We start from the raw sequence: 26156 nt of genomic DNA, 5'->3' as shown, positions 1-26156 counted from the left end.
CGTGCACACACACGAGAACATACACGCACACACACACACACACGAACACACACACACACCTGTTCCTGGGTAGTGTCCTCATCTTGCCGTCTGCTCCTCCCTGGCCCCAGTACTTGTTCTGGCCTCCGTTGAAGCCACGGTTCCGGCTCTCTCCCACAAACAGAGACTGAGTCACTTCCTGACTGGAACCCTCGTCCTTGGGATAACTACCGTCACTGACAGAGGGAGAGGAAAGGGACAGGATGTGTTTTTGAGCATAAGTGTATGTGTAGTGGGTGTGTTAGGAATGTACAGACAGAAACACAGGTGTAGAAACAGACACAGGAGCCTTGGTACATACCTCGCAAAGGAGAGTCCCACCCCATTGTCTGCAAATCTATAACCAGAGAGAATGAACGTATCATTCATTCTGCATTGTAGACGTGCACTGTGTGAGAGCTCCACTGAGTAGGGCTAACCCAGAAGTGTAGGAGTCACCAGTTCAATGTCATCCATAGAATTGAGGACTGAGAAATAGGAAGTCCTGGCCCTTTGCCACATCCGAGATGGCCACTTGATAACATGTTAGCTTAGCATGCTAGCTACTAATTCTAATGCAAGTTGCTACAGTAAAACCTGAGTCACTTCTGAGACACTTTTCTCTGTGTAAATCATACAGGGACATCGAAGACAGAAGCGATGACATGTGACTACTGCACAGCACATTGATGAACAAGGATACAGTAACCACATTCATGGGCTCAATGAGATGACATCACAGCACTCACCCAGAGTTCTGAATGGTAATGTCACCGCCTCGTATCCAGGCTCCGAGGTCATTGTTCTTAAAGGCGATGAGTGTGTCGATGAGAGCAGCCACCCTGGGACGGTTTGGGTCTGCATTCTCATGTGGACGGAACCTGAAACAGACCCATGTGTAATATGAGTATAGAAACACACACACTCTTGATCTTTCTCTCTGACACACAGATACACATACTCTTAGAAAATACACACAGACAAACACTATGCACAGACAAACACTACGCACACAGACAAACACACACAGACAAACACTATGCACACAGACAAACACTACGCACACAGACAAACAAACACACACAGCGTAAGCAGTGGTCTTAGATGGCCTAAGCTATTTTCTTTTTATCTGTTGAAGAAGAGGCTTGTATTTGGACAGACTGGTGCAGATTGGAGCCTTGTTTTGTCTGTAAACACAAACCTGCCAGACCCTCCAGACTACTGTACAAGGAGAGTACCGACCAGTACAGGCTATCAAAGTACAGTACAGACCATACCATATAAACTACATACCATCTACAGTAAGTGCTGTAGAGATAGATACTAACTAAACCACAGCCTACTAGACCAAGTAAATATATAGACAATGATTGATCCAAATGATTGATGATCCCTGCATGTCGAAATTTAATTGTAAATGCAATGTAGTTTGACCTGTATTCTTACCTGGCGTTGTTGTCCAGACACAGGTACTCCCGGGGGTCTGCAGCACTGGCATTGGTGGTCTTCACACCTTTATCAATGAAGAGCCCAGCCTGGGTAACACAAACAGGTATGGGAACTATGGTCATAAAGGAGTCGGACAGTTTTACATATTTTGCATGAGAGTGTCGTAATAGCACACAGTGGCAACTCTGTAAAATAGATATATTGTCAAATGTACGGGATATAAGAGTGTAGTGTGTAATGTGCAGTTCAAGTGTGAATGCAATGTAATGAGACTGTGTATATACCATAGGTATACACTACCGGTCAAAAGTTTTAGAACACCTATTCATTCAAGGGTTTTCTATATTTTTGCTATTTTCTACATTGTAGAATAATAGTGAAGACATCAAAACTATGAAATAACACATATATGGGATCATGTGGTAACCAAAAGTGTTAAACAAATCAAAATATATTTGATATTTGAGCTTCTTCAAACAGCCACCCTTTGCCTTGATAACAGCTTTGCACACTCTTGGCATTCTCTCAACCAGCTTCATGAGGTAGTCACCTGGAATGCATTTTAATTACTAGGTGTGCCTTCTTAAAAGTTAAGTTGTGGAATTTCTTTAATTATTAATGTGTTTGAGCCAATCAGTTGTGTTGCGACAAGGTAGGGTTGGAAGATGGTCTTTTACCAAATAAGGCTAAGTCCATATTATGGCAAAAGACCAAGTCCATATTATGGCAAGAACAGCTCAAATAAGCAAAGAGAAATGACAGTCCATCATTACTTTAAGACATGAAGGTCAGTCAATCCGGAACATTTCAAGAACTTTGAAAGATTCTTCAAGTGCAGTTGCAAAAACCATCAAGTGCTATGATGAAACTGGCTCTCATGAGGACCGCCACAGGAATGGAAGACCCAGAGTTACCTCTGCTGCAGAGGATAAGTTCATTAGAGTTAACTGCACCTCAGAAATTACAGCCCAAATAAATGCTTCAGAGTTCAAGTAACAGACACATCTCAACATCAACTGTTCAGAGGAGACTGTGTGAATCAGGCCTTCATGGTTGTATTTCTGCAAAGAAACCACTGCTAAAGGACACCAATGCGAAGAAGAGACTTGCTTGGGCCAAGAAACACGATCAATGGACATTAGACCGGTGGAAATTTGGCCTTTGGTCTGGAGTCCAAATTGGACATTTTTGGTTCTAATCGACGTGTCTTTGTGAGACGAGGTGTGGGTGAACAGATGATCCCCGCATGTGTATTTCCCACCGTAAAGCATGGAGGAGGAGGTGTTATGGTGTGGGGATGTGTTGCTGGTGACACTGTCTGTGATTTTGTTGTAGAATTCAAGGCACACTTAACCAGCATGGCTACCACAGCATTCTGCAGCGATACGCCATCCCATCTGGTTTGGGATTAGTGGGACTATCATTTGTTTTTCAACAGGACAATGACCCAACACACCTCCAGGCTGTGATGGAGTGCTGCATCAGATGACCTGGCCTCCACAATCCCCCGACCTCATCCAAATTGATCCAAATTGATATGGTTTGGAGTGAGTCGGATCGCAGAGTGAAGGAAAAGCAGCCAACAAGTCCTCAGAATATGTGGGAACTCCTTCAAGACTGTTGTAAAAGCATTCTAGGTGAAGCTGGTCATCAAGGCAAAGGGTGGCTATTTGAAGAATCTCAAATATAAAATATATTTTGATTTGTTTTTTGGTTACTACATGATCCATATGTGTTATTTTATAGTTTTGATGTCTTCACTATTATTCTACAATGTGGAAAATAGTAAAAATAAAGAAAAACCCTTGAAGGAGTAGCTGTTCTAAAACGTTTGACCAGTAGTGTATAACTGAAGCAGTCTTGAGACTGTAAGCTCACTCCTTATGAGAGAGGCACTTGTGGGCAATGGGCTCCCAGTTCACCTAACCTAATTTTGCTATTAAGAGAAAAGTAAGAGAAAATACAAAGAAAAAGGCATGCATTTTTTTGTATTTTGTTTGTACCATCATCTTTGAAATGTAAGAGAAAGGCCATAATGTATTATTCTAGCCCAGGTGCAATTTAGATTTTGGCCACTAGATGGCAGCAGTATATGTGCAATGTTTTAGACTGATCCAACTAACCATTTTTTATTTTACCTTTATTTAACTAGGCAAGTCAGTTTTAAGAACAAATTCTTATTTTCAATGATGGCCTAGGAACAGTGGGTTAACTGCCTTGTTCAGGAGCAGAACGACAGCTCGGGGATTTGAACTTGCAACCTTTCTGTTACTAGTCTAACGCATAGCTGTTGCATAGCTGTTGTATCAAAACTGCCCAAATGTGCCTAATTGGTTTATTAATACAAGTTCATAATACAGGTACATAATTGTGCACTCTCCTCAAACAATAGCATGGTATTCTTTCACTGTAATAGCTACTGTAAATTGAACAGTGCAGTTAGATTAACAAGAATTTAAGCTTGTTGCTTACAACCTCATGCTAATCACATTAGCCTACATTAGCTCAACCATCCCGCGGTGGGGACATCGATCCTGTATTATCCATGCCAAACTTGGTGCAAAACCATGCCCACTGGTAACCTAGCAACATTCAAAGCCATGCTGATTGGTCAGAGTTTGGACGTTCCCTTGTGCCTGCCATGCCACTGACTGCGGGAGACGAGCAGTTTCACAGCATCGTTTGAAATGAGCTAAACGAAAGGAAAGAAACATGTGACTCTGTAGAAAACTAACATTACATGATTGTCAGTAATAGTGAATCAATGGCAATTCGGGAAAATGCAAGTATGGGTGGAAATGTTTTGTTTTGGTGGGGATTCCATCTCTAACGTTCCTCCTTCTCTCGCGCACCTTTGCTTCGTCACAGGAAACAACCGAACTCTGACCAATCAGTGCAGCTTTTAATGTTGCTATGTTTCTCGTGGGCGTGGTTTTGCACTAAGTTTGGCATGGATGAAAAGGATGCATGCATGTGTCAGGTTTTGAGTGAGAGCTGGCATCCTGTATGTGGAAGAAATCAGACAATTGGAAGAGCCCTTACTACGTTGTGTATGTGATCCCTGCGGGAATTTAAAGCCAAGACCTCGGTGTTGTTAGCGCCATGCTTTTACCAGCTGAGCCACACAGAACCACAGTGTTTTTGTCTTTTACACAGTGCTGCCAGTGAGTGGTACCTTAAAGTTGGAGTGCACACGGTTGTTGTAGAAGATCCCCAGAGGGGTCAGTTCTGCCCGGGTCTCTGGAAACAGCCCATGGGAGTCCCCTGTGGATGAGCTGTGGAACACATACCATATCCCAGCATCCTTTAGGATGACATGGGGGGGGTGAATGGAGTGAAAAATAATAATGGTCCTGGAGTAATAATCAATCACATGTATTTAGAAGCTCTTTTTACATCAGTAGATGTCACAAAGCGTTTATACAGAAACCCAGTCTAAAACCCCTAAGAGCAAGCAATGCAGATGTAAAAGCACGCGGCTAGGAAAAGCTCCCTAGAAAGACAGGAACCTAGGAAGAAACCTAGAGGAACCAGGCTCTGAGGAGTGGCCAGTCCTCTTCTGGCTGTGCCCGGTGGAGATTATAAGAGTACATGGCCATTAAGGCCAGATCGTTCTACAAAATGTTAAAATGTTCATAGATGACCAGCGGTGTCAAACAATAATCAACGTGATAATAGAGGGTGCAACAAGTCAGCACCTCAGGAGTAAATGTCAGTTTGCTTTTCATAGCCGAGCATTCAGAGTTCGAGACAGCAGGTATGAGAGATTTCTCTCTCTCTCTCTCTCATACCTGCTGTCTCGAACTCTGAATGCTCGGCTATGAAAAGGGAGAGAGAGAGAACTGCACAGAGAGAGTACTGTCATTGAGTATTGCACAGTGAGAGTACTGTCATTGAGTATTGCACAGTGAGAGTACTGTCATTGAGTATTGCACAGTGAGAGTACTGTCATTGAGTATAATGCACAGGCACATTGATACAATTGTGCTTGAACTAGAACAGTAAGGTCTTGATGTTGAACTTTATCTCCTGGTTGAAGCCATCATTTATTGCTGTTGATGTAAAAGTAAGAACCCAATATCTCCCCAGATTTATCACCTCATCACATGAGATGAACCGGTAAGCCACAGCCTTAGATCCTTATGAGTGGCTAAACCTTAAAGCTGGGGGGGGCTCACCAGATGTACAGTCTCAGTCCCCTGCTGATCTTTATTCATTCATTATTAAACAGTGTTGTTTTGTTGGTAGGCAGAGATGCTTATTACAGTCATACCTGGGAGCCAGCAGCAGCGTTGCTTATGAGGTTATTATTGGGATTGGCGATCCAGAACGTAGACACTGCCCTAAAACAACACACACACACCGAGCAGACAGACAGACACACAGGGAGGATGAAAGGGCATTAGAGGTGTCTCCAGGCTAACTGATTGTTAATATCAGGATCTATTCATTTAATAAGAACAGTGACTCCTGTTATCCATGGAATAATTCACCTCTCCCATATAAATCCTGTCCAGGGACGGTTCTGCCAACACACACACACACACACACACACACACACACAGTCCTCCAAAAACAGCGCCTGCTGCTCCCCAAACAGACCTCCTTTTCAACCTCTCCAGAAACAGAAATACATCTCATGCAGCGGTGTGGTTGATTTTGCAGGGAAAAGACGGCCCTATCACTCTCACACAGAGGACATGAACCCTTTGTCTTCTCTCAAGGTTGGCCTGTCCAACCCAGTAAAACCTGACACACCACACCCCACAGTAGGCCTGTCCAACCCAGTAAAACCTGACACACCACACCCCACAGTAGGCCTGTCCAACCCAGTAAAACCTGACACACCACACCCCACAGTAGGCCTGTCCAACCCAGTAAAACCTGACACACCACACCCCACAGTAGGCCTGTCCAACCCAGTAAAACCTGACACACCACACCCCACAATAGGCCTGTCCAACCCAGTAAAACCTGGGACACACACACACCCCACAGTAGGCCTGTCCAACCCAGTAAAACCTGACACACCACACCCCACAGTAGGCCTGTCCAACCCAGTAAAACCTGACACACCACACCCCACAGTAGGCCTGTCCAACCCAGTAAAACCTGACACACACCACACCCCACAGTAGGCCTGTCCAACCCAGTAAAACCTGACACACCACACCCCACAGTAGGCCTGTCCAACCCAGTAAAACCTGACACACCACACCCCACAATAGGCCTGTCCAACCCAGTAAAACCTGACACACCACACCCCACAGTAGGCCTGTCCAACCCAGTAAAACCTGACACACCACACCCCACAATAGGCCTGTCCAACCCAGTAAAACCTGACACACCACACCCCACAGTAGGCCTGTCCAACCCAGTAAAACCTGGCACACCACACCCCACAGTAGGCCTGTCCAACCCAGTAAAACCTGACACACCACACCCCACAGTAGGCCTGTCCAACCCAGTAAAACCTGACACACCACACCCCACAGTAGGCCTGTCCAACCCAGTAAAACCTGGCACACCACACCCCACAGTAGGCCTGTCCAACCCAGTAAAACCTGACACACCACACCCCACAGTAGGCCTGTCCAACCCAGTAAAACCTGACACACCACACCCCACAGTAGGCCTGTCCAACCCAGTAAAACCTGACACACCACACCCCACAGTAGGCCTGTCCAACCCAGTAAAACCTGACACACCACACCCCACAGTAGGCCTGTCCAACCCAGTAAAACCTGACACACCACACCCCACAGTAGGCCTGTCCAACCCAGTAAAACCTGACACACACCACACCCCACAGTAGGCCTGTCCAACCCAGTAAAACCTGACACACCACACCCCACAGTAGGCCTGTCCAACCCAGTAAAACCTGACACACACCACACCCCACAGTAGGCCTGTCCAACCCAGTAAAACCTGACACACCACACCCCACAGTAGGCCTGTCCAACCCAGTAAAACCTGGCACACCACACCCCACAGTAGGCCTGTCCAACCCAGTAAAACCTCGCACACCACACCCCACAGTAGGCCTGTCCAACCCAGTAAAACCTGACACACCACACTCCACAGTAGGCCTGTCCAACCCAGTAAAACCTGGCACACCACACCCCACAGTAGGCCTGTCCAACCCAGTAAAACCTGACACACCACACCCCACAGTAGGCCTGTCCAACCCAGTAAAACCTGGCACACCACACCCCACAGTAGGCCTGTCCAACCCAGTAAAACCTGACACACCACACCCCACAGTAGGCCTGTCCAACCCAGTAAAACCTGGCACACCACACCCCACAGTAGGCCTGTCCAACCCAGTAAAACCTGGCACACCACACCCCACCCCACAGTAGGCCTGTCCAACCCAGTAAAACCTGGCACACCACACCCCACAGTAGGCCTGTCCAACCCAGTAAAACCTGACACACCACACCCCACAGTAGGCCTGTCCAACCCAGTAAAACCTGGCACACCACACCCCACAGTAGGCCTGTCCAACCCAGTAAAACCTGACACACCACACCCCACAGTAGGCCTGTCCAACCCAGTAAAACCTGGCACACCACACCCCACAGTAGGCCTGTCCAACCCAGTAAAACCTGACACACCACACCCCACAGTAGGCCTGTCCAACCCAGTAAAACCTGGCACACCACACCCCACAGTAGGCCTGTCCAACCCAGTAAAACCTGGCACACCACACCCCACAGTAGGCCTGTCCAACCCAGTAAAACCTGGCACACCACACCCCACAGTAGGCCTGTCCAACCCAGTAAAACCTGGCACACCACACCCCACAGTAGGCCTGTCCAACCCAGTAAAACCTGGCACACCACACCCCACAGTAGGCCTGTCCAACCCAGTAAAACCTGACACACCACACCCCACAGTAGGCCTGTCCAACCCAGTAAAACCTGACACACACCACACCCCACAATAGGCCTGTCCAACCCAGTAAAACCTGACACACCACACCCCACAGTAGGCCTGTCCAACCCAGTAAAACCTGACACACACCACACCCCACAATAGGCCTGTCCAACCCAGTAAAACCTGACACACCACACCCCACAGTAGGCCTGTCCAACCCAGTAAAACCTGACACACCACACCCCACAGTAGGCCTGTCCAACCCAGTAAAACCTGACACACCACACCCCACAGTAGGCCTGTCCAACCCAGTAAAACCTGACACACCACACCCCACAGTAGGCCTGTCCAACCCAGTAAAACCTGGCACACCACACCCCACAGTAGGCCTGTCCAACCCAGTAAAACCTGGCACACCACACCCCACAGTAGGCCTGTCCAACCCAGTAAAACCTGGCACACCACACCCCACAGTAGGCCTGTCCAACCCAGTAAAACCTGACACACCACACCCCACAGTAGGCCTGTCCAACCCAGTAAAACCTGACACACCACACCCCACAGTAGGCCTGTCCAACCCAGTAAAACCTGACACACCACACCCCACAGTAGGCCTGTCCAACCCAGTAAAACCTGGCACACCACACCCCACAGTAGGCCTGTCCAACCCAGTAAAACCTGACACACCACACCCCACAGTAGGCCTGTCCAACCCAGTAAAACCTGACACACCACACCCCACAGTAGGCCTGTCCAACCCAGTAAAACCTGGCACACCACACCCCACAGTAGGCCTGTCCAACCCAGTAAAACCTGACACACACCACACCCCACAGTAGGCCTGTCCAACCCAGTAAAACCTGACACACCACACCCCACAGTAGGCCTGTCCAACCCAGTAAAACCTGACACACCACACCCCACAGTAGGCCTGTCCAACCCAGTAAAACCTGACACACACCACACCCCACAGTAGGCCTGTCCAACCCAGTAAAACCTGACACACCACACCCCACAATAGGCCTGTCCAACCCAGTAAAACCTGACACACCACACCCCACAGTAGGCCTGTCCAACCCAGTAAAACCTGACACACCACACCCCACAGTAGGCCTGTCCAACCCAGTAAAACCTGACACACCACACCCCACAGTAGGCCTGTCCAACCCAGTAAAACCTGACACACCACACCCCACAGTAGGCCTGTCCAACCCAGTAAAACCTGACACACCACACCCCACAGTAGGCCTGTCCAACCCAGTAAAACCTGACACACCACACCCCACAGTAGGCCTGTCCAACCCAGTAAAACCTGACACACCACACCCCACAGTAGGCCTGTCCAACCCAGTAAAACCTGACACACCACACCCCACAGTAGGCCTGTCCAACCCAGTAAAACCTGACACACCACACCCCACAGTAGGCCTGTCCAACCCAGTAAAACCTGACACACCACACCCCTTACTTCCATTACTCTTCTTCTTGAGCTATATTTTTTCCTCATTTCTGCCTCTTTTCACTTTCATTCTGTTCCTCTAATTTCCCCTCTGTCAAAGTTTACTCTTTCTCGGCCAGACAAGTATTTCCTGTGTCTTACTTGCACTCCATGCTCGGCGAAGGTGTATAGTTCTTATACACTTTGTCTCGGATGCTGGTGCACATGGTCTCGTTGCGGTCGGTGGGCAGGAGTGTTCCTGGTCGGGTCACCAAACCCAGGTTGTGGAAGAACGTGTTCCTCTGCTCCATCCCGTCCTCCAGGAAGAAACAGTGACCCAGGGTGTCATAGCCTACAGTGTCCTTCACCTGGAGAGGAGAAACATTTGGGCAACGCTACACACCAATGACAGGAGCAGAGCAGGAAAGCAGCTTGGAGTTACTGCATCATGTTATCTGAATGATGGTCGATTCACTTTCTCAGCGCATTTGACATTCATTTATTTCATGACTGGCGTCATATGGTCATCATTTCCCCAAGTTTTATCACACATACGGCACATACACACACACCAGGGCTGGAGTCAATTCGAAATAAAGACAGTCAATTCATGAAGTAAACTTAAATTACATCTATTTTCAATGATAAATCAATAAACTGAGAAGTTTTTCAAAAGTATTTTCTTTTTAATAAAAACAATAATTAAAATCACTTCCTGAATTGACTGCCTTCAATTATAATTGACCCCAGCCCTGACACACACGTTCACACACATACAGCACACACACCAGCAGGCCATTGGTGGCGTGGATGGTGATGCAGCGGGAGAAGGAGTGGTGGATGGAGAGGCCGTCCACGTAGGCTGGTTCCCGGTAGCCCCCTCGCCAGTCAACATCCCCACAGCGGTGGAAGTGGACCGGGTAGCGGCCCTGCTCCTGCTGCCCCATGTTCCTCAGCTCCACGTGGGACAGGTGCACCGAAGTGAAGTTCCCAAATATCTGAGGAGAAATGGGGTAGAGAGAGAGAGAGAGAGAATAAGCTGTGTTGTACTGTGCTGTGTTGTGTGCTGTGCTGTGCTGTGCTGTGCTGTGCTGTGCTGTGGTGTGTTGTGCGGTGTGGTGTATTGTGCTGTGCTGTGGTGTGCGGTGTGTTGTACTGTGCTGTGTGGTGTGGTGTGTTGTGCTGTGTGCTGTCTTGTGGAGTGCTGTCTTGTGGAGTGCTGTCTTGTGGAGTGCTGTCTTGTGGAGTGCTGTCTTGTGGAGTGCTGTCTTGTGGAGTGCTGTCTTGTGGAGTGCTGTCTTGTGGAGTGCTGTCTTGTGGAGTGCTGTCTTGTGTTGTGTTGCATCATATTACTCTGGTTCTGCTGATCTATTGGTGGCTCTATTTTACAGTTACATCTATTGATGAATGGAACATCATGCAACAACTGAGATGATCTGAGCACAAACAATGCTAGAGAGAGAGACACACACACAAATATGACCTAATGAGCAAATAGACACAAAAACATGCAGTAAACTCAGGGAGGTCTTTCTTAGGTATATGGCCTTTTCCACATTGCCTGTTTTGTGTTAAGGAGATATTGGCCAATCCCTCAAGCTAACTGTAACTCACTCATTCACTCACCCAAACTCTCTCACACACACACTACACTTGGACAGAACTCTCTACAGTCAATAAACAAGTTTTTTTCCATTTACTGCAAAGGGGCTGCTTTTACATAAGGCAAGGAATGTTATTATGTATTTATCAGAAGAGAGCATGAGTATGTAACACATTATACAGGGAAAATATTGTACTTGCATCCTGGATACAGAGAATGTGTGTGTGTGAGGGAGGGGTGTGTGCATCGACGTTGGTCTGGTGTTTGAGTTTTCTGTGTGCTCAGTGGGGTTGTGAAATATACAGAGTAAAAAAGGACAAAGAAGGATTACAATACTGAAACACAAAACATTAAGAGTAATGAGTGTTGCTCATCCATGCTCCCTCTTTCTCTGAGTGGTGCCTGGGTTGTGTTCATTAGGGCATGCAACGGAAACCATTTGCAACCAATTTCTTATTGGAGAAGGCCAGGTAGTCCCTCCCTTTTTCAGACTGTTTTCTTCCATTAAGTACCTAATGAACATTACATGTTGTTAGATCATGTGTGAATGATGAATGTCCTCAGTCATTCAGCATCTGCTGAATGCTCTAATGACCCTCCACCACAGAAATATGGTAATGATCAACATGATTACACTAGATTGAATGGCATTAGATAAGCATATAACTCAGGCTGAAATGCACAGGGCAGGCAGGCTCAAGGTTCAACACAGACCCGATACTCACAGCTACACATGGTTACATAAGCACACACCTTGATGTGTCCGCCGTATGTGTCGTGGCCAAAGAACTGGCACCAGTTGTTTCCATAGCAGGTGTTTTCCATCTCCCCATAGATGAGTATGTTCCTGCTGAGCAGTGCCACCTCCGCTCGCATGTCCATCCCGTCCACAATCTCCCCCATGTGACCAAACTGGGGCCTCCCTGGGAGAGGGGACACATGGTACACAAACTTCATAGCATGTACTATTGTCATAAATCAGTGAAAGCAACAAATCAATTGTTGTATGTAAACATTTAGACATACATAGTAATATGATATTTAAAAGTGTTCACATTAACAACAGTCGGCCAAATATATGGTTGTCTCGATACAGTAGGTCTGGATATAATTTGATGGGGCCAGGTGAGTGACCTTAATCCCATACAGAGCAACATCAGTACCTCTCTTTCTAGCCATGAAAACAATTTAGAGAGAATGAGATGAGACTGTCAGTTTGTCATTATTGTCTCTCAATATGGCAAGCCAACTGCTGCCAATGCCAACCATAGGATGTGTGCTTCACCTCACAAACACATAGAGACAGAGACAGAGACAGAGAGAGAGAGAGAGAGAGAGCATACACAGCTCTTGCTCCAGGAAGGGAGGTGGCTTGTGTCGACATCAGAGCAGTGGGCCAAAACAGAGGTGTTGGCAGACAGGGGACTACACAGGGTGGAACACCAGACCAGATTACAACAAACTGGTCTTTGTTACAACCAGGTTATGATGTCCTTTTCATAACAAGATCAAGACATCATACTTTGGCTGTTATCTGGTCAGATTACAACCAGATGAGGACTTTTTTTGGGTCGTTATTGCTAAAAAGAAGTGAACATAAATTCCTTACAACCCGTATAGAATCTGACCATGATGTCATTGCAACCAGTTTTGCTCGTTGGGCTTGTGACACCATGGACAGTTTATAAAACCGGACTGGCATCCACACACACAGCAGAAAACAGGACGATGGAGGGAGGGACAGAGAGAGGGAAATAAATACATCTGAAATGTAATATTTTGTGAGTATAATGTTTACTGTTCATTTCTTAAACTCAGAGAAATAGGCAATGAGCCAACAGGCCCCCTGTTTACCAATGGGGAGTGTAGCTGAAATTAAGAGAGAGAGTCCGTGAGAACAATACAGACTTACAGGTAATTTTCGTTCCCAAAATTGAAAACAAATACAAACATTTTGAAACCAAAACAGAAAAGGAGAAAATCCAATATCTATTGGGAGAAACCTCCCCTTTGTGCCATATTAGCTGCAAAATATGTATCTTCCTGCCACACCCGTAGGGACAGCCAGTGGAACGACCAACTGGAACAATAGCATTGCTATGTCTTTCACTTTTTAATTATTGTCCTCATTCATTTCTTACTGTAGTGTCCTGTTAATTGTTACTACTCATTGAGCATTATTATTTTTCCTATTATTATCTATCTGCGTCATCATTGATTTGTTGTGCCTATATCTTTGCTTTGGCAATATATGTGGAAACACTTCCCATACCAATAAAGTATGAGAGAGAGAGAGAGAGAAAAGAGAGAGAGAGAGAGAGAAAAGAGAGAGAGAGAGAGAGAGAGAGAGACAGAGAGAGAGAGAGACAGGAAGAAAAGAGAGAGAGAGAGAGAGAGAGAGACAGAGAGAGAGAGAGACAGGAAGAAAAGAGAGAGAGAGAGAGAGAGAGAGAGAGAGAGAGAGAGAGAGAGAGAGAGAGAGAGAAGAGAGAGAGAGAGACAGAGAGAAAGAGAGAGACAGACAGAGAAAAGAGAGAGAGAGACAGGGAGAAAAGAGAGAGACAGAGAGAAAATAGAAAGAGAGAGAGAGAGAGAGAGAAAAGAGAGAGACAGAGAGACAGAAAAGAGAGACAGAGAGAAAAGAGAGAGACAGACAGACAGACAGACAGACAGACAGACAGACAGACAGACAGACAGACAGAGAGACAGAGAGATATAATTGACCAACACCATCCCATGTAGGAGAAAAGCCTGACTACCTGTCTTTTCCCAAGGGTCATTTATAGAACTAAAAATTTATAGGATCAGGATTTATAAATAATGATACTTATTTTTATATCATACCATATCCAGTTAAAAACACAGCAATGATACTCAATTTCAGAATTAAAGTAAGCCCCCATAAATGTACAAACACTACATTCGTTTTCACTCACCTTGAACTCTGACCTGTCTGCTGGTGCAGTGGGGGCAGGGAAGAAGTGTGAACTCCTCTGCCTGATGCATGGAATAGTCAGTACTGGCAACCACAACATGGTTCCCAGGTTGCCAGGTGTGTACATCATCCTGAAGGTTGAGGACTACCTGGTCCACAGCATCCACCTGGAACCCAGATATGGGATAACCTAGAAGAGCACAGATAAGATCTGTTGGATTAGCAGTTTTCTACCTGCATACCAAATAACTAATGGCGAATATAGGATCTAGTCACAAAAAATGTCGCTAAAACTAAGGATTTGTGTGGTTTAATGAGATAACAAACCTGAACCATGCCATACACCCAACATTCAAGCTAAAAGTTGGACGAAAACAATAACAAACCTCCATAGTGTATCTTGAACTGACTCTGTGGACCATTGAAGTGTGAGAGTAAGACTATATGAGAACAAACATCTCAGCTTACTGGACATACCAGTGCCAAACCCAAACCCCCTCCTGGGGAGCTGCTGTTTGCCCTGGTGACAGGAGGACCCTGCCCGCACACGCTCAGGAATGTTCAGTCCAGCTGATTGATCTAGCCTGTAAACACTAACCACTTGAACCCCCCACACATACACCATCCAGGAAAAGCTGCAAGATCAGAGAATCTGAGTAAGTAAGCTTTGCTTTTAAGTGGCATTCCTGACTATGTGAAGTGCCTGATATGACCTGTTCAATAAGCAGACAATCAATGACATACACAAGTAAACAAGCACCTACAATAATGCTCTCCTTAAGCAATATTTGTGGTATTGGGTTACCAATGTGGTAACACTTTTCTTAAAGCCTGTAGGTATAATGGACTAATGCGGTTATGGAAATTTTAAAAGATAAGTAATGTAACAAGTTATAAACCATTCTAGCTGCAGGGTTTAAGTAAAGCCAAACTGGTTATAAATCACCCACCGTTCCTCCATTCGCTGTACGCGGTGACAGAGAAGCCGACCCCGTCCACAGTGCTGAAGTTCTTCCGGGCCAGCGCCTTTCCTCCCGTGTCATGGTTCTCATGTTCCCGCACGTCCTCGGAACACGAGCCGTTCCCTCCACCAATTACAGATACCAGTGCCCAGGCCTGCCTGTGGACAGAGACACAGAGTTTGAGCTTTAGAAGTTAAGAAATCGAGGTAACACTTAAAGCATCCAGGCAGATATGCTCTATAACTTGTTATAAGCCGGTATGAGCCTTTTTATGGTTTTATAATAAGGCTTGTTGCCATGTTATTTGTCTCTACACTCTTACAAAAAAATGTGCTATCTAGAACCTAAAAGGGTTCTTCAGCTGTCCCCAAAAGGGTTCTTCAGCTGTCCCCTTCAGCTGTCCCCAAAAGGATTCTTCAGCTGTCCCCAAAAGGGTTCTTCAGCTGTCCCCTTCAGCTGTCCCCAAAAGGGTTCTTCAGCTGTCCCCGTACCCTTTGAAGAACTCTTTTTGGTTCCAGGTTGTACCCTTTACACAAAGGGTTTTATCTGGAACCAAAAAGGGTTCTCCCAAAGTCCCAGTCGGTATTCACATAATAATATTTCCCCTCGACCATGCCCACAAATTGAGGAAAACAAACATTATTTCCTATTGTAAAAGAGGCAACTTCATAGTCAATTTGTTGTTATAAAGAAATAACAAAACATGCCAAAAAGCTGCTGTGTTGTTCAACATAAATGCAACTAGGGAAATAGAGCCTGTGAGAAGAGCACTGTGGCTTCAGGCTATTGGGCATGGGAGACTGTGAGATGTGGGAGACTGGGATACTGGGAGAGTGGGAGATGTGGGAGACTGGGAGAGTGGGAGACTGGGAGATCTGGGAGAGTTTGAGATCTGGGAGAGTGGGAGATGTGGGAGAGTGGGAGACGTGGGAGACGTGGGAGAGTGGGAGACTGTGAGAGACGTGGGAGATCTGGGAGATCTGGGGACCCGGTGTGTAGAAAACATTTAATCACAGGTAAGACATTTAACTTGTTTAGTATAGTCCCTTTGTAACTCCATTCACTACTTGTAGATGTATAGTCCTTTTTTGTGTTGCTGGTCTTGGCTAGCTAGCTAGTACTCCCTCATGTGGCTGCTAGCACCATCATAAAAAGGGGGATGAGAGAAGCCCTACAATATTAGGTTTTTCTATGTAGCGAGAACACTATGGAGCAGGCAATGTTGAAAAGTAATATTTACATGTTGTACTTTTCTTAAATGTAGTTTTGAAATTGACTAAAACAAACAGATATGACAAGAACATTTAGTTTGAAAAAGGTCACATTTTTGCTGTGAGTCAATGGAGTAACCTAGGTAACCACAGGTTATTTTCCCCACAGGCAGGCAGGGCCGCAACGTTCTATCTAATACCGACTGGGACTATGGGGAGAGCCGAAGAACCCTTTTGGAACCCTCTTTTCTAAGAGTGTATGCATAACATATTTAACTGCACATTATGATAGTCATGTAGTCCTGTAGTGACCACTGTAAAGAAAGCATATCAACAGGACAACATTCTCATGTATGATTTGGCAGCTGTGTGACTGCTGTGTGACCAAACTGACATGATGTCTGTGTGTGTGTGTGTGTGTGTGTGTGTGTGTGTGTGTGTGTGTGTGTGTGTGTGTGTGTGTGTGTGTGTGTGTGTGTGTGTGTGTGTGTGTGTGTGTGTGTGTGTGTGTGTGTGTGTGTGGTCATCACATTCACTTCAATCATATAGACTGAGAATTGGCATCAGAAAAATGAAGGAAGTATTCAAGCGAGATAGCGGTGGGTATCTCAGTCCAGCACACCACAATACCCACTAGGCAAAACACAATCTGCCTCTGAAGTGGAGATAAGTCTAGTAATCCCCTGGTTCAAGGCTTGGGTGTGGAGCAGAGGTCATGCAACTCTGGACCAGTGAAGGGTGTAGAGTGAAATGTCAGCATCAACACAACGTCAAAACAAAGCCAAAATAACTACAAAACAATGTCATCACCTTTCATAAAGCATTTTGTTTGGTTACTCCTTAAAGAGTCTATTGACATGCATCAATCTAAGCAACATATTTAAAAAATCCCCATAAAATGCTGTCAGTTTAAGTTAGATATATGTTTTTTTTGTATGGGCTGCATCCGCCTATGTCGGTCTTACGCATCTGCCGTGAAAGATGGCTGATCTACAGCGGTGTTAGTCAGACAATGAGATATCCCGAAAACCGGACTTCTCACGAAACCATCTCTAATGCCCGGATATGACCCCTCTATGGAAAGACGAGAGTCTCATGAACACGATGGTGTTCTCTGTTTTGCTTATCTTCCCACAAGTGTCACGGGACTCGTCTGAAGGTAACCCGTACAAATGAATGGAAGTATTGAGATAGACAGACTTCTTACTTCTCCTAGATACTGTATAGGACAGACTTCTTAAATCTCCTAGATACTGTATAGGACAGACTTCTTAAATCTCCTAGATACTGTATAGGACAGACTTAAATCTCCTAGATACTGTATAGGACAGACTTCTTACATCTCCTAGATACTGTATAGGACAGACTTCTTAAATCTCCTAGATACTGTATAGGACAGACTTCTTATATCTCCTAGATACTGTATAGGACAGACTTAAATCTCCTGGATACTGTATAGGACAGACTTAAATCTCCTAGATACTGTATAGGACAGACTTAAATCTCCTAGGACAGACTTCTTAAATCTCCTAGATACTGTATAGGACAGACTTCTTAAATCTCCTAGATACTGTATAGGACAGACTTAAATCTCCTAGATATCTCTCCTAGATACTGTATAGGACAGACTTAAATCTCCTAGATACTGTATAGGACAGACTTAAATCTCCTAGATACTGTATAGGACAGACTTAAATCTCCTAATCTCAGACTAGATACTGTATAGGACAGACTTAAATCTCCTAAATCTCAGACTAGATACTGTATAGGACAGACTTCTTACATCTCCTAGATACTGTATAGGACAGACTTAAATCTCCTAGATACTGTATAGGACAGACTTAAATCTCCTAGATACTGTATAGGACAGACTTCTTAAATCTCCTAGATACTGTATAGGACAGACTTCTTAAATCTCCTAGATACTGTATAGGACAGACTTCTTAAATCTCCTAGATACTGTATAGGACAGACTTCTTAAATCTCCTAGATACTGTATAGGACAGACTTCTTAAATCTCCTAGATACTGTATAGGACAGACTTCTTACATCTCCTAGATACTGTACAGACTCTCTCTAGATACTGTATAGGACTTCTTAGACTTCAGACTTACATCTCCTAGATACTGTATAGGACAGACTTCTTACATCTCCTAGATACTGTATAGGACAGACTTCTTACATCTCCTAGATACTGTATAGGACAGACTTAAATCTCCTGGATACTGTATAGGACAGACTTAAATCTCCTGGATACTGTATAGGACAGACTTCTTACATTTCCTAGATACTGTATAGGACAGACTTCTTACATCTCCTAGATACTGTATAGGACAGACATCTTACATCTCCTAGATACTGTATAGGACAGACTATGACCATCTTAAAACAATTCCATATGTCAGCTTAGTAAAAAAACAAACAATGGCTTAGACTTTTAAACATCAAATAAGCTTTATGCCCCATCATCAGGAATTCTCTCATCACAATCACACAGTCATTATCTTCAACCATCATGTACCCTTTTCAGGCGTGGTAACATTTTTAAAACCTTTCCCCTTGTGTTACCTTTTTAAAAGCTTTCCCCTGTACTTCTTTAGGCTTCACATCTGACAGGGCACTCCATACGATGACGTCTGGAAGTAGGCCCGACTGTCAGCTCTCTGTTGAGGTTGGTCCTAACGACACAATCATGGGCCAATATGCCATTCAGCAGATCAAAGAGCCTCTCTACCATTTACCCACTGAAATACAAACAGGAACCATCTGTGAAATCACCCTGTCCTCCCAGCAGCTATTACACTCAATGTGTGTGTGAGTGCGCAACTTCTGGTGTGCGTTTACTGTGAACACTGAGGCTGTATCTGCTTTAAGTTACAGTTATAACAGTGGCCAAGTAGGCTACTGTGGCTATGTGATCATAATGTAGGCCTAACAGAGTGGCCTACCATCAATAACAATGCATCCCATAACATTTTAGCATGGAAATAGCTATCATTCAGCCTACAGTAGCAGCCAATGTGTTGTGTTCAAAGTAGGCCCACATTCCATTTGACTTTTGGAAAAAAAATATGCAGGGCTTGACACTGTCCTGTTAATCCACTTGTCCTTCAGACAAGGAGGTGATTGAAAATGTGTTGATTGATGCAAGAAACCACTTTACAAAATAAAGTTAATTCATATTCCCATACCATTATTACAGAGAATCAGACAAATTATGCTACCCTCTGCCTATTGGCTACTTGGATTATTCAAGCCTGTCTCAAAATACACTGCTCAAAAAAATAAGGGGAACACTTAAACAACACAATGTAACTCCAAGTCAATCACACTTCTGTGAAATCAAACTGTCCACTTAGGAAGCAACACTGATTGACAATACATTTCACATGCTGTTGTGCAAATGGAATAGACAACAGGTGGAAATTATAGGCATTTAGCAAGACACCCCCAATAAAGGAGTGCTTCTGCAGGTGGGGACCACAGACCACTTCTCAGTTCCTATGCTTCCTGGCTGATGTTTTGGTCACTTTTGAATGCTGGCGGTGCTTTCACTCTAGTGGTAGCATGAGACGGAGTCTACAACCCACACAAGTGGCTCAGGTAGTGCAGCTCATCCAGGATGGCACATCAATGCGAGATGTGGCAAGAAGGTTTGCTGTGTCTGTCAGCATAGTGTCCAGAGCATGGAGGCGCTACCAGGAGACAGGCCAGTACATCTGGAGACGTGGAGGAGGCCGTAGGAGGGCAACAACCCAGCAGCAGGACCTCTACCTCCGCTTTTGTGCAAGGAGGAGCACTGCCAGAGCCCTGCAAAATGACCTCCAGCAGGCCACAAATGTGCATGTGTCTGCTCAAACGGTCAGAAACAGACTCCATGAGGGTGGTATGAGGGTTCGACGTCCACAGGTGGGGGTTGTGCTTTACAGCTCAACACCGTGCAGGACGTTTGGCATTTGCCAGAGAACACCAAGATTGGCAAATTCGCCACTGGCGCCCTGTGCTCTTCACAGATGAAAGCAGGATCACACTGAGCACATGTGACAGACGTGACAGTCTGGAGACGCCGTAGAGAACGTTCTGCTGCCTGCAACATCATCCAGCATGACCGGTTTGATGGTGGGTCAGTCATGGTGTGGGGTGGCATTTCTTTGGGGGGCCGCACAGCCCTCCATGTGCTCGCCAGAGGTAGCCTGACTGCCATTAGGTACCGAGATGAGATCCTCAGACCCCTTGTGAGACCATATGCTGGTGTGATTGACCCTGGGTTCCTCCTACTGCAAAACAATGCTAGACCTCATGTGGCTGGAGTGTGTCAGCAGTTCCTGCAAGAGAAAGGCATTGATGCTATGGACTGGCCCGCCCGTTCCCCAGACCTGAATCCAATTGAGCACATCTGGGACATCATGTCTCGCTCCATCCACCAACGCCACGTTTCACCACAGACTGTCCAGGAGTTGGCGGATGCTTTAGTCCAGGTCTGGGAGGAGATCCCTCAGGAGACCATACGCCACCTCATCAGGAGCATGCCCAGGCATTGTAGGGAGGTGATACAGGCACGTGGAGGCCACACACACTACTGAGCCTCATTTTGACTTATTTTAAGGACATTACATCAAAGTTGGATCAGCCTGTAGTGTGGTTTTCCACTTTGATTTTGAGTGTGACTCCAAATCCAGACCTCCATGGGTTGATAAATTTGATTTCCATTGATAATTTTTGTGTGATTTTGTTGTCAGCACATTCAACTATGTAAAGAAAAATGTATTTAATAAGAATATTTCATTCATTCAGATCTAGGATGTGTTATTTTAGTGTTCCCTTTATTTTTTTGGAGCAGTGTACAACACTGCCCCTTTAAGACAGCAAAAAATTAGATTTACTTGACTCGCTTTTCAAAAATGTCTAGAAATGCACACGTTTTGTGCTCTTGTAGGAAGCAACCATTCCCCCATTGCTGACTAGAAATGAGCTATAACTGGGCTAATAACTCACTAACTAGCAAAGAATATGAACAAATGTGTACGTGTGGCTATAAGCAGCTCTCGCTTTGATCTTAAAACAAGCGCATCTAGACACGACCTCTCATGCTGTAAACATAGTCCAGTTTGGCACAGATCCATATATGACAATGGACTATTTGCATATAGGGATACTGCAGCTGGTTATTGGTTATGCCACACCGGTCTGTAGAATAAGGGCTGAGGTGCCTGTCATTGCAAAACAATCCTATTTTTGCATAATAAGTTTTGCATATTTGATTTTGTTTCGGTTTGTTGCGCTGAAAGTGGTTAATATTGGCAATTCCCATAGTAGAGGGAAACGTTGATAATGTTAACTAAAGGGAAAAACTAGAGAGTTGAGTGAAGTTCAATCTCGTGCTTCTCTGCGCGAGCTCATATTTCTTCTGCACAGAAGTCCCAGGTGAGCTGCGCAGCCGCGCACGCGCACCGCTTAGAGGGGCCATTAGTCATTACCCTCACTATATGGAATGGGTGTGTTTGATCATGGTGTGTGTGTGTGTGTGTGTGTGTGTGTGTGTGTGTGTGTGTGTGTGTGTGTGTGTGTGTGTGTGTGTGTGTGTGTGTGTGTGTGTGTGTGTGTGTGTGTGTGTGTGTGTGTGTGTGTGTGTGTGTGTGTGTGTGTGTGTGTGTGTGTGTGTGTGTGTGTGTGTGTGTGTGTGTGTGGGCTTGAAATGAATGATTGTTGCCGTTTGTTTCAGGGGTTCACCTGCAGGACTCTGGGGAATGGTGGAGATAGGAATGCCCATAGGCACAGTATGAGTATGTGTGCGTGTGCGTGTGCGTGTGTGTGTGTGTGTGTGTGTGTGTGTGTGTGTGTGTGTGTGTGTGTGTGTGTGTGTGTGTGTGTGTGTGTGTGTGTGTGTGTGTGTGTGTGTGTGTGTGTATGGGAGTGCCTACATCAAACACATTTCCTGTGTGTAAAAACATTTCCTTTGTGCAGTTCCTGGTGTTCTCCTGCTGTCTGTCCACTCCTGCCCAGACAGATTACATCCAGTGTTGTGTTCAATAAGCAGCAAAAGGCGCAAAACTGAAACAAATAGATACTACCTGGACTTGTCCTTTAAGAAACACATTTTGTTTTCCGTAGCAAATTATTATTCTTTTTCCATTGGGTGCCGTAAAGAACACGACCCAGATGACCTCGTGCCCAGTACTTTCAATCATGTCTCCCTCAGTCACACTAAGACAGTATGACTGTAACTGACACAAGTCTTAAATACCCTGGACCCTGCTAGCTAGCTCACACAGACACACATACTAGACACAGACAAACACAGAAACACACACATACTACGCACAAACAAAATCAGTGTGTAATCAGAAAGCATAACCGTCCCTGTTTATCGTGCCTAGGTAGCTGGACTGAATTGTGATCCATTTAAGAAAGTGTCACGCTATGGGTTTGATTGGATTTGAGGCTGGGGACCGCATCGTTGCCTTGGCGACAACTCCACAAATGAAATGTGACACTGTGGATTGGTGTGGTTTGGGTTTGAGACCAGTAAGCTGCCAAGGCCAGGAGTGCCCTTAATAACTAAAAATCTAAACTTTCCATTCCATTGGGCTAAGTGTGTGTGTGTGTGTGTGTGTGTGTGTGTGTGTGTGTGTGTGTGTGTGTGTGTGTGTGTGTGTGTGTGTGTGTGTGTGTGTGTGTGTGTGCGTGTGTGTGTGTGTGTAAATAAGGCTTCATGAGCTCTATGTCTAAAATTGTGAGATGCTCAAACTAGAGTATTGGAATGGTTTTACAGCAGAGCACCAAAAAAGAACATATGGTGTATTATCAATTGTACTGTACACTGTCACACCCTGATCTGTTTCACCTGTATTTGTGTTTGTCTCCACCCCCCTCCAGGTGTCGCCCATCTTCCCCATTATCCCCTGTGTATTTATACCTGTGTTCTCTGTTTGTCTGTTGCCAGTTAATTTTGTTTCGTCAAGCCTACCAGCGTTTTTCCTTCTGCTCCGGTCTCTCGATTGTTCCTGTTTCATAGTTTTCCCGGTGTTTCTGCCTGCCCTGACACTGACCCTGCCCACCGTCCTGTACTTTTGCCCCACCTTTCTGGATTACTGACCTTTTCCTGCCCTGACCCTGAGCCTGCCTGCTGTCCTGTACCTTTGCCCCGCCTATCTGGATTACTGACCTCTGCCTGCCCTTGACCTGCCTGTTCAATTAATAAACTGTTGTTACTTCGATGTTGTCTGCATCTGGGTCTTACCTGAAACGTGATAATATACAAGTCACTGGCATTGCTAAATATCTGTATTCAAATGGACATGATATTCGTCCCTCTGTGTTCAGGGGACAGTGTGTTTTCGACCTGTTCGGGAACTCTGTGCAAAGGCGAAAAGTACAGAGTCAGCTCATTTTGCACAAATCCTGGAAGTAAGCCTGCTTATCCCTCAAGCCATGCACTTTCTGCCGGAATATGGTCTTCGGAAAAACAGGAAGAAACGCCTCTGAATGTTTCACTGGAATCGTGTTGACAGTATTTGCAGGGAGGAGATGAGATTCTGCTGGCATGACATGAAAGATTAGGCTTTATCTTGAAGGACGTAGTAAGACAAACCCTCTCAATCACTCCCATGGGATGGGTAGTATAAACCGTTACACACCGCTCCAGTGACACAGCTTCAGATTAGGGATGCACGATATATCGTGAACATATCGGAATCGTCTGATACCGATGTTGGCATTTTCAACTAATATCGTCCAATTCCGATATGTTCACGATATTTATTTATTTATTTATCCGTTATTTTACCAGGTAAGTTGACTGAGAACATTTTCTCATTTGCAGCAACGACCTGGGGAATAGTTACAGGGGAGAGGAGGGGGATTAATGAGCCAATTGTAAACTGGGGATTATTAGGTGACCATTATGGTTTGTGGGCCAGAGTGGGAATTTAGCCAGGACACCGGGGTTAACACCCCTACTCTTACGATAAGTGCCATGGGATCTTTAATGACCTCAGAGAGTCAGGACACCCGTTTAACGTCCCATCCGAAAGACTGCACCCTACACAGGGCTATGCATATATGGATATATCGATGTCTAGTTTAACGCCGTGGTGCAAAGCCAATGTCAAAGCTGACGTGCATGCCTATATAACGAAGGTACATGACGCAATGACGCCACACAAAATTTTGCGCTATATGTTCAACACAGCATTCCTAAACCAGCCCACAATGTCTGCCAGTCAACAAGTCAAAATTTCAGCAAGACAACTCAAAGGTGAAATCCATTAAAGCCAAGATAATGGAATTCATTGCCCTTGATAATTAACCGTTTTCTGTCGTGGGTGATGTTGGCTTTCGCCGACAGGTCGAGCACCGGTTAACACTACCAAGTGCGCTACTTTTCCAATGGGACTCACAATCACGGCCGGATGTGATACAGCCTGGATTCGAACCAGGGAGTGTACTGACACCTCTTGCACTGAGATGCAGTGCCTTAGAACTCTGTGTCCATGTGTGTGACTCCATCTCTAGTCATTATTTGTCTATTAATTTGGTACTATTCATATTATATTTAACTGTATTTTTACCTGTATTTGAGGTGATGGACGTAGGTACTACCCAGCAGGCTCTGGATGGTTCTCTTGGTCTCGTCCAGCAGGTTCTTGGTGGCAGAGTCTCCCACGGCCAGCGTGACGATGCGCCCCGCAGGCAGCGACTGAAGAAGATGCATAAGCCGCCGGCTGTCGTTCCGTGAGTCATATGTGTCGTAGCGCTCGGTGAACAGAACAGCGGCCGTGTCCTGGTCCACCACACGCAGGTTGATGCCACGGCTAAAGTTGCGCTGAAAGGCATAGCCCCCCGTGGCTAGGCCTGAGGATGGGATGCTGCGGGTCAGGAGGGTCCACGACAGCCTCTCTGTCCCGTGAAGCTCCAGGGTTGCGCCTCCACGCACCCCAATGAACTTCCGGCCCAGTTCCGGTACTTCTGCTACGGCCTTCTCGTCTGAACGGCCCAGGAGGGTGATGGTGGCCCGAGAGCGGTAGCGGCATTTGGGGGCACCGATGTGCAGCGAACCCCCGTCTTCTATCAGCACATTACGTGTTCTGAGAGTGATGTTTTTGGAGCCCTCAGTATTGTCTGCAAAGACCACTCGGCCTGTGGGAAGACAGATATAGGCTAAAACATAAAACAATCACTTCATCAGAGGCCATTTCTTTATGATACTTTCTAGAGAAAACCATATTATTCTCAGTGCCAGTGCCAAATACTGCATGCTCTGTCTCTATTTACGTCTGGGGTGGAAATGTGTTCAGATCAGAGAGAGGACCTAACCTACCTCCTGATTGGATGGTTAGGGAGTAGAAGGTAGCAGAAGAGTCCAAACGAAACAGATCTCCCCCTCGGACGACCATGGCCTTCTCTGGGTTGTGACCTGGGTTCCAGCTGCTCAGGGAGGGGCTGTGGTCTGGACAGTTCTCTGTGCACACAGACAGGACCAATCAAAGACAACATCACTGACACAGCACATAGATACAGAAGCTCTGAGTCAGAGTAAAATAGGGTATGGTAGAAAACTATAGTCAATAACTTATGAGTATGGTGGAGCAATGGACCTAAGTAACTTAGCCAAGTCCGTATTAACAGCTCATAACATCCGTATACTCACACAAACACACAC

The 26156-nt window shown here is 45.7% G+C and overlaps 1 protein-coding gene across 10 annotated transcripts in view; it reads right to left on the bottom strand.

Annotated features, from left to right (window-relative positions):
* The window catches only part of LOC118392981 (cell surface hyaluronidase-like), a 45740-nt gene that overhangs the window by 12242 nt on the left and 7342 nt on the right, over nucleotides 1–26156 (bottom strand). For all 10 annotated transcript variants that reach the window (XM_035785078.2, XM_035785080.2, XM_052461298.1 and 7 more), the window contains 13 exons: nucleotides 25815–25955; nucleotides 25066–25633; nucleotides 15273–15442; nucleotides 14324–14512; nucleotides 12141–12310; nucleotides 10573–10782; nucleotides 9947–10152; nucleotides 5741–5810; nucleotides 4643–4771; nucleotides 1465–1553; nucleotides 768–899; nucleotides 341–376; nucleotides 60–215 (listed from right to left, as the gene is read on the bottom strand). In XM_035785078.2, the coding sequence (XP_035640971.1) occupies nucleotides 60–215; nucleotides 341–376; nucleotides 768–899; nucleotides 1465–1553; nucleotides 4643–4771; nucleotides 5741–5810; nucleotides 9947–10152; nucleotides 10573–10782; nucleotides 12141–12310; nucleotides 14324–14512; nucleotides 15273–15442; nucleotides 25066–25633; nucleotides 25815–25955 (2266 nt within the window). The remainder of the gene's footprint in view (nucleotides 1–59; nucleotides 216–340; nucleotides 377–767; nucleotides 900–1464; nucleotides 1554–4642; nucleotides 4772–5740; nucleotides 5811–9946; nucleotides 10153–10572; nucleotides 10783–12140; nucleotides 12311–14323; nucleotides 14513–15272; nucleotides 15443–25065; nucleotides 25634–25814; nucleotides 25956–26156) is intronic.

The sequence above is a fragment of the Oncorhynchus keta genome, chromosome 14 (genome assembly GCF_023373465.1).
Source record: "Oncorhynchus keta strain PuntledgeMale-10-30-2019 chromosome 14, Oket_V2, whole genome shotgun sequence".
Lineage (NCBI taxonomy): Eukaryota > Metazoa > Chordata > Actinopteri > Salmoniformes > Salmonidae > Oncorhynchus > Oncorhynchus keta.
This window is presented reverse-complemented; position numbering and strand designations above follow the sequence as displayed.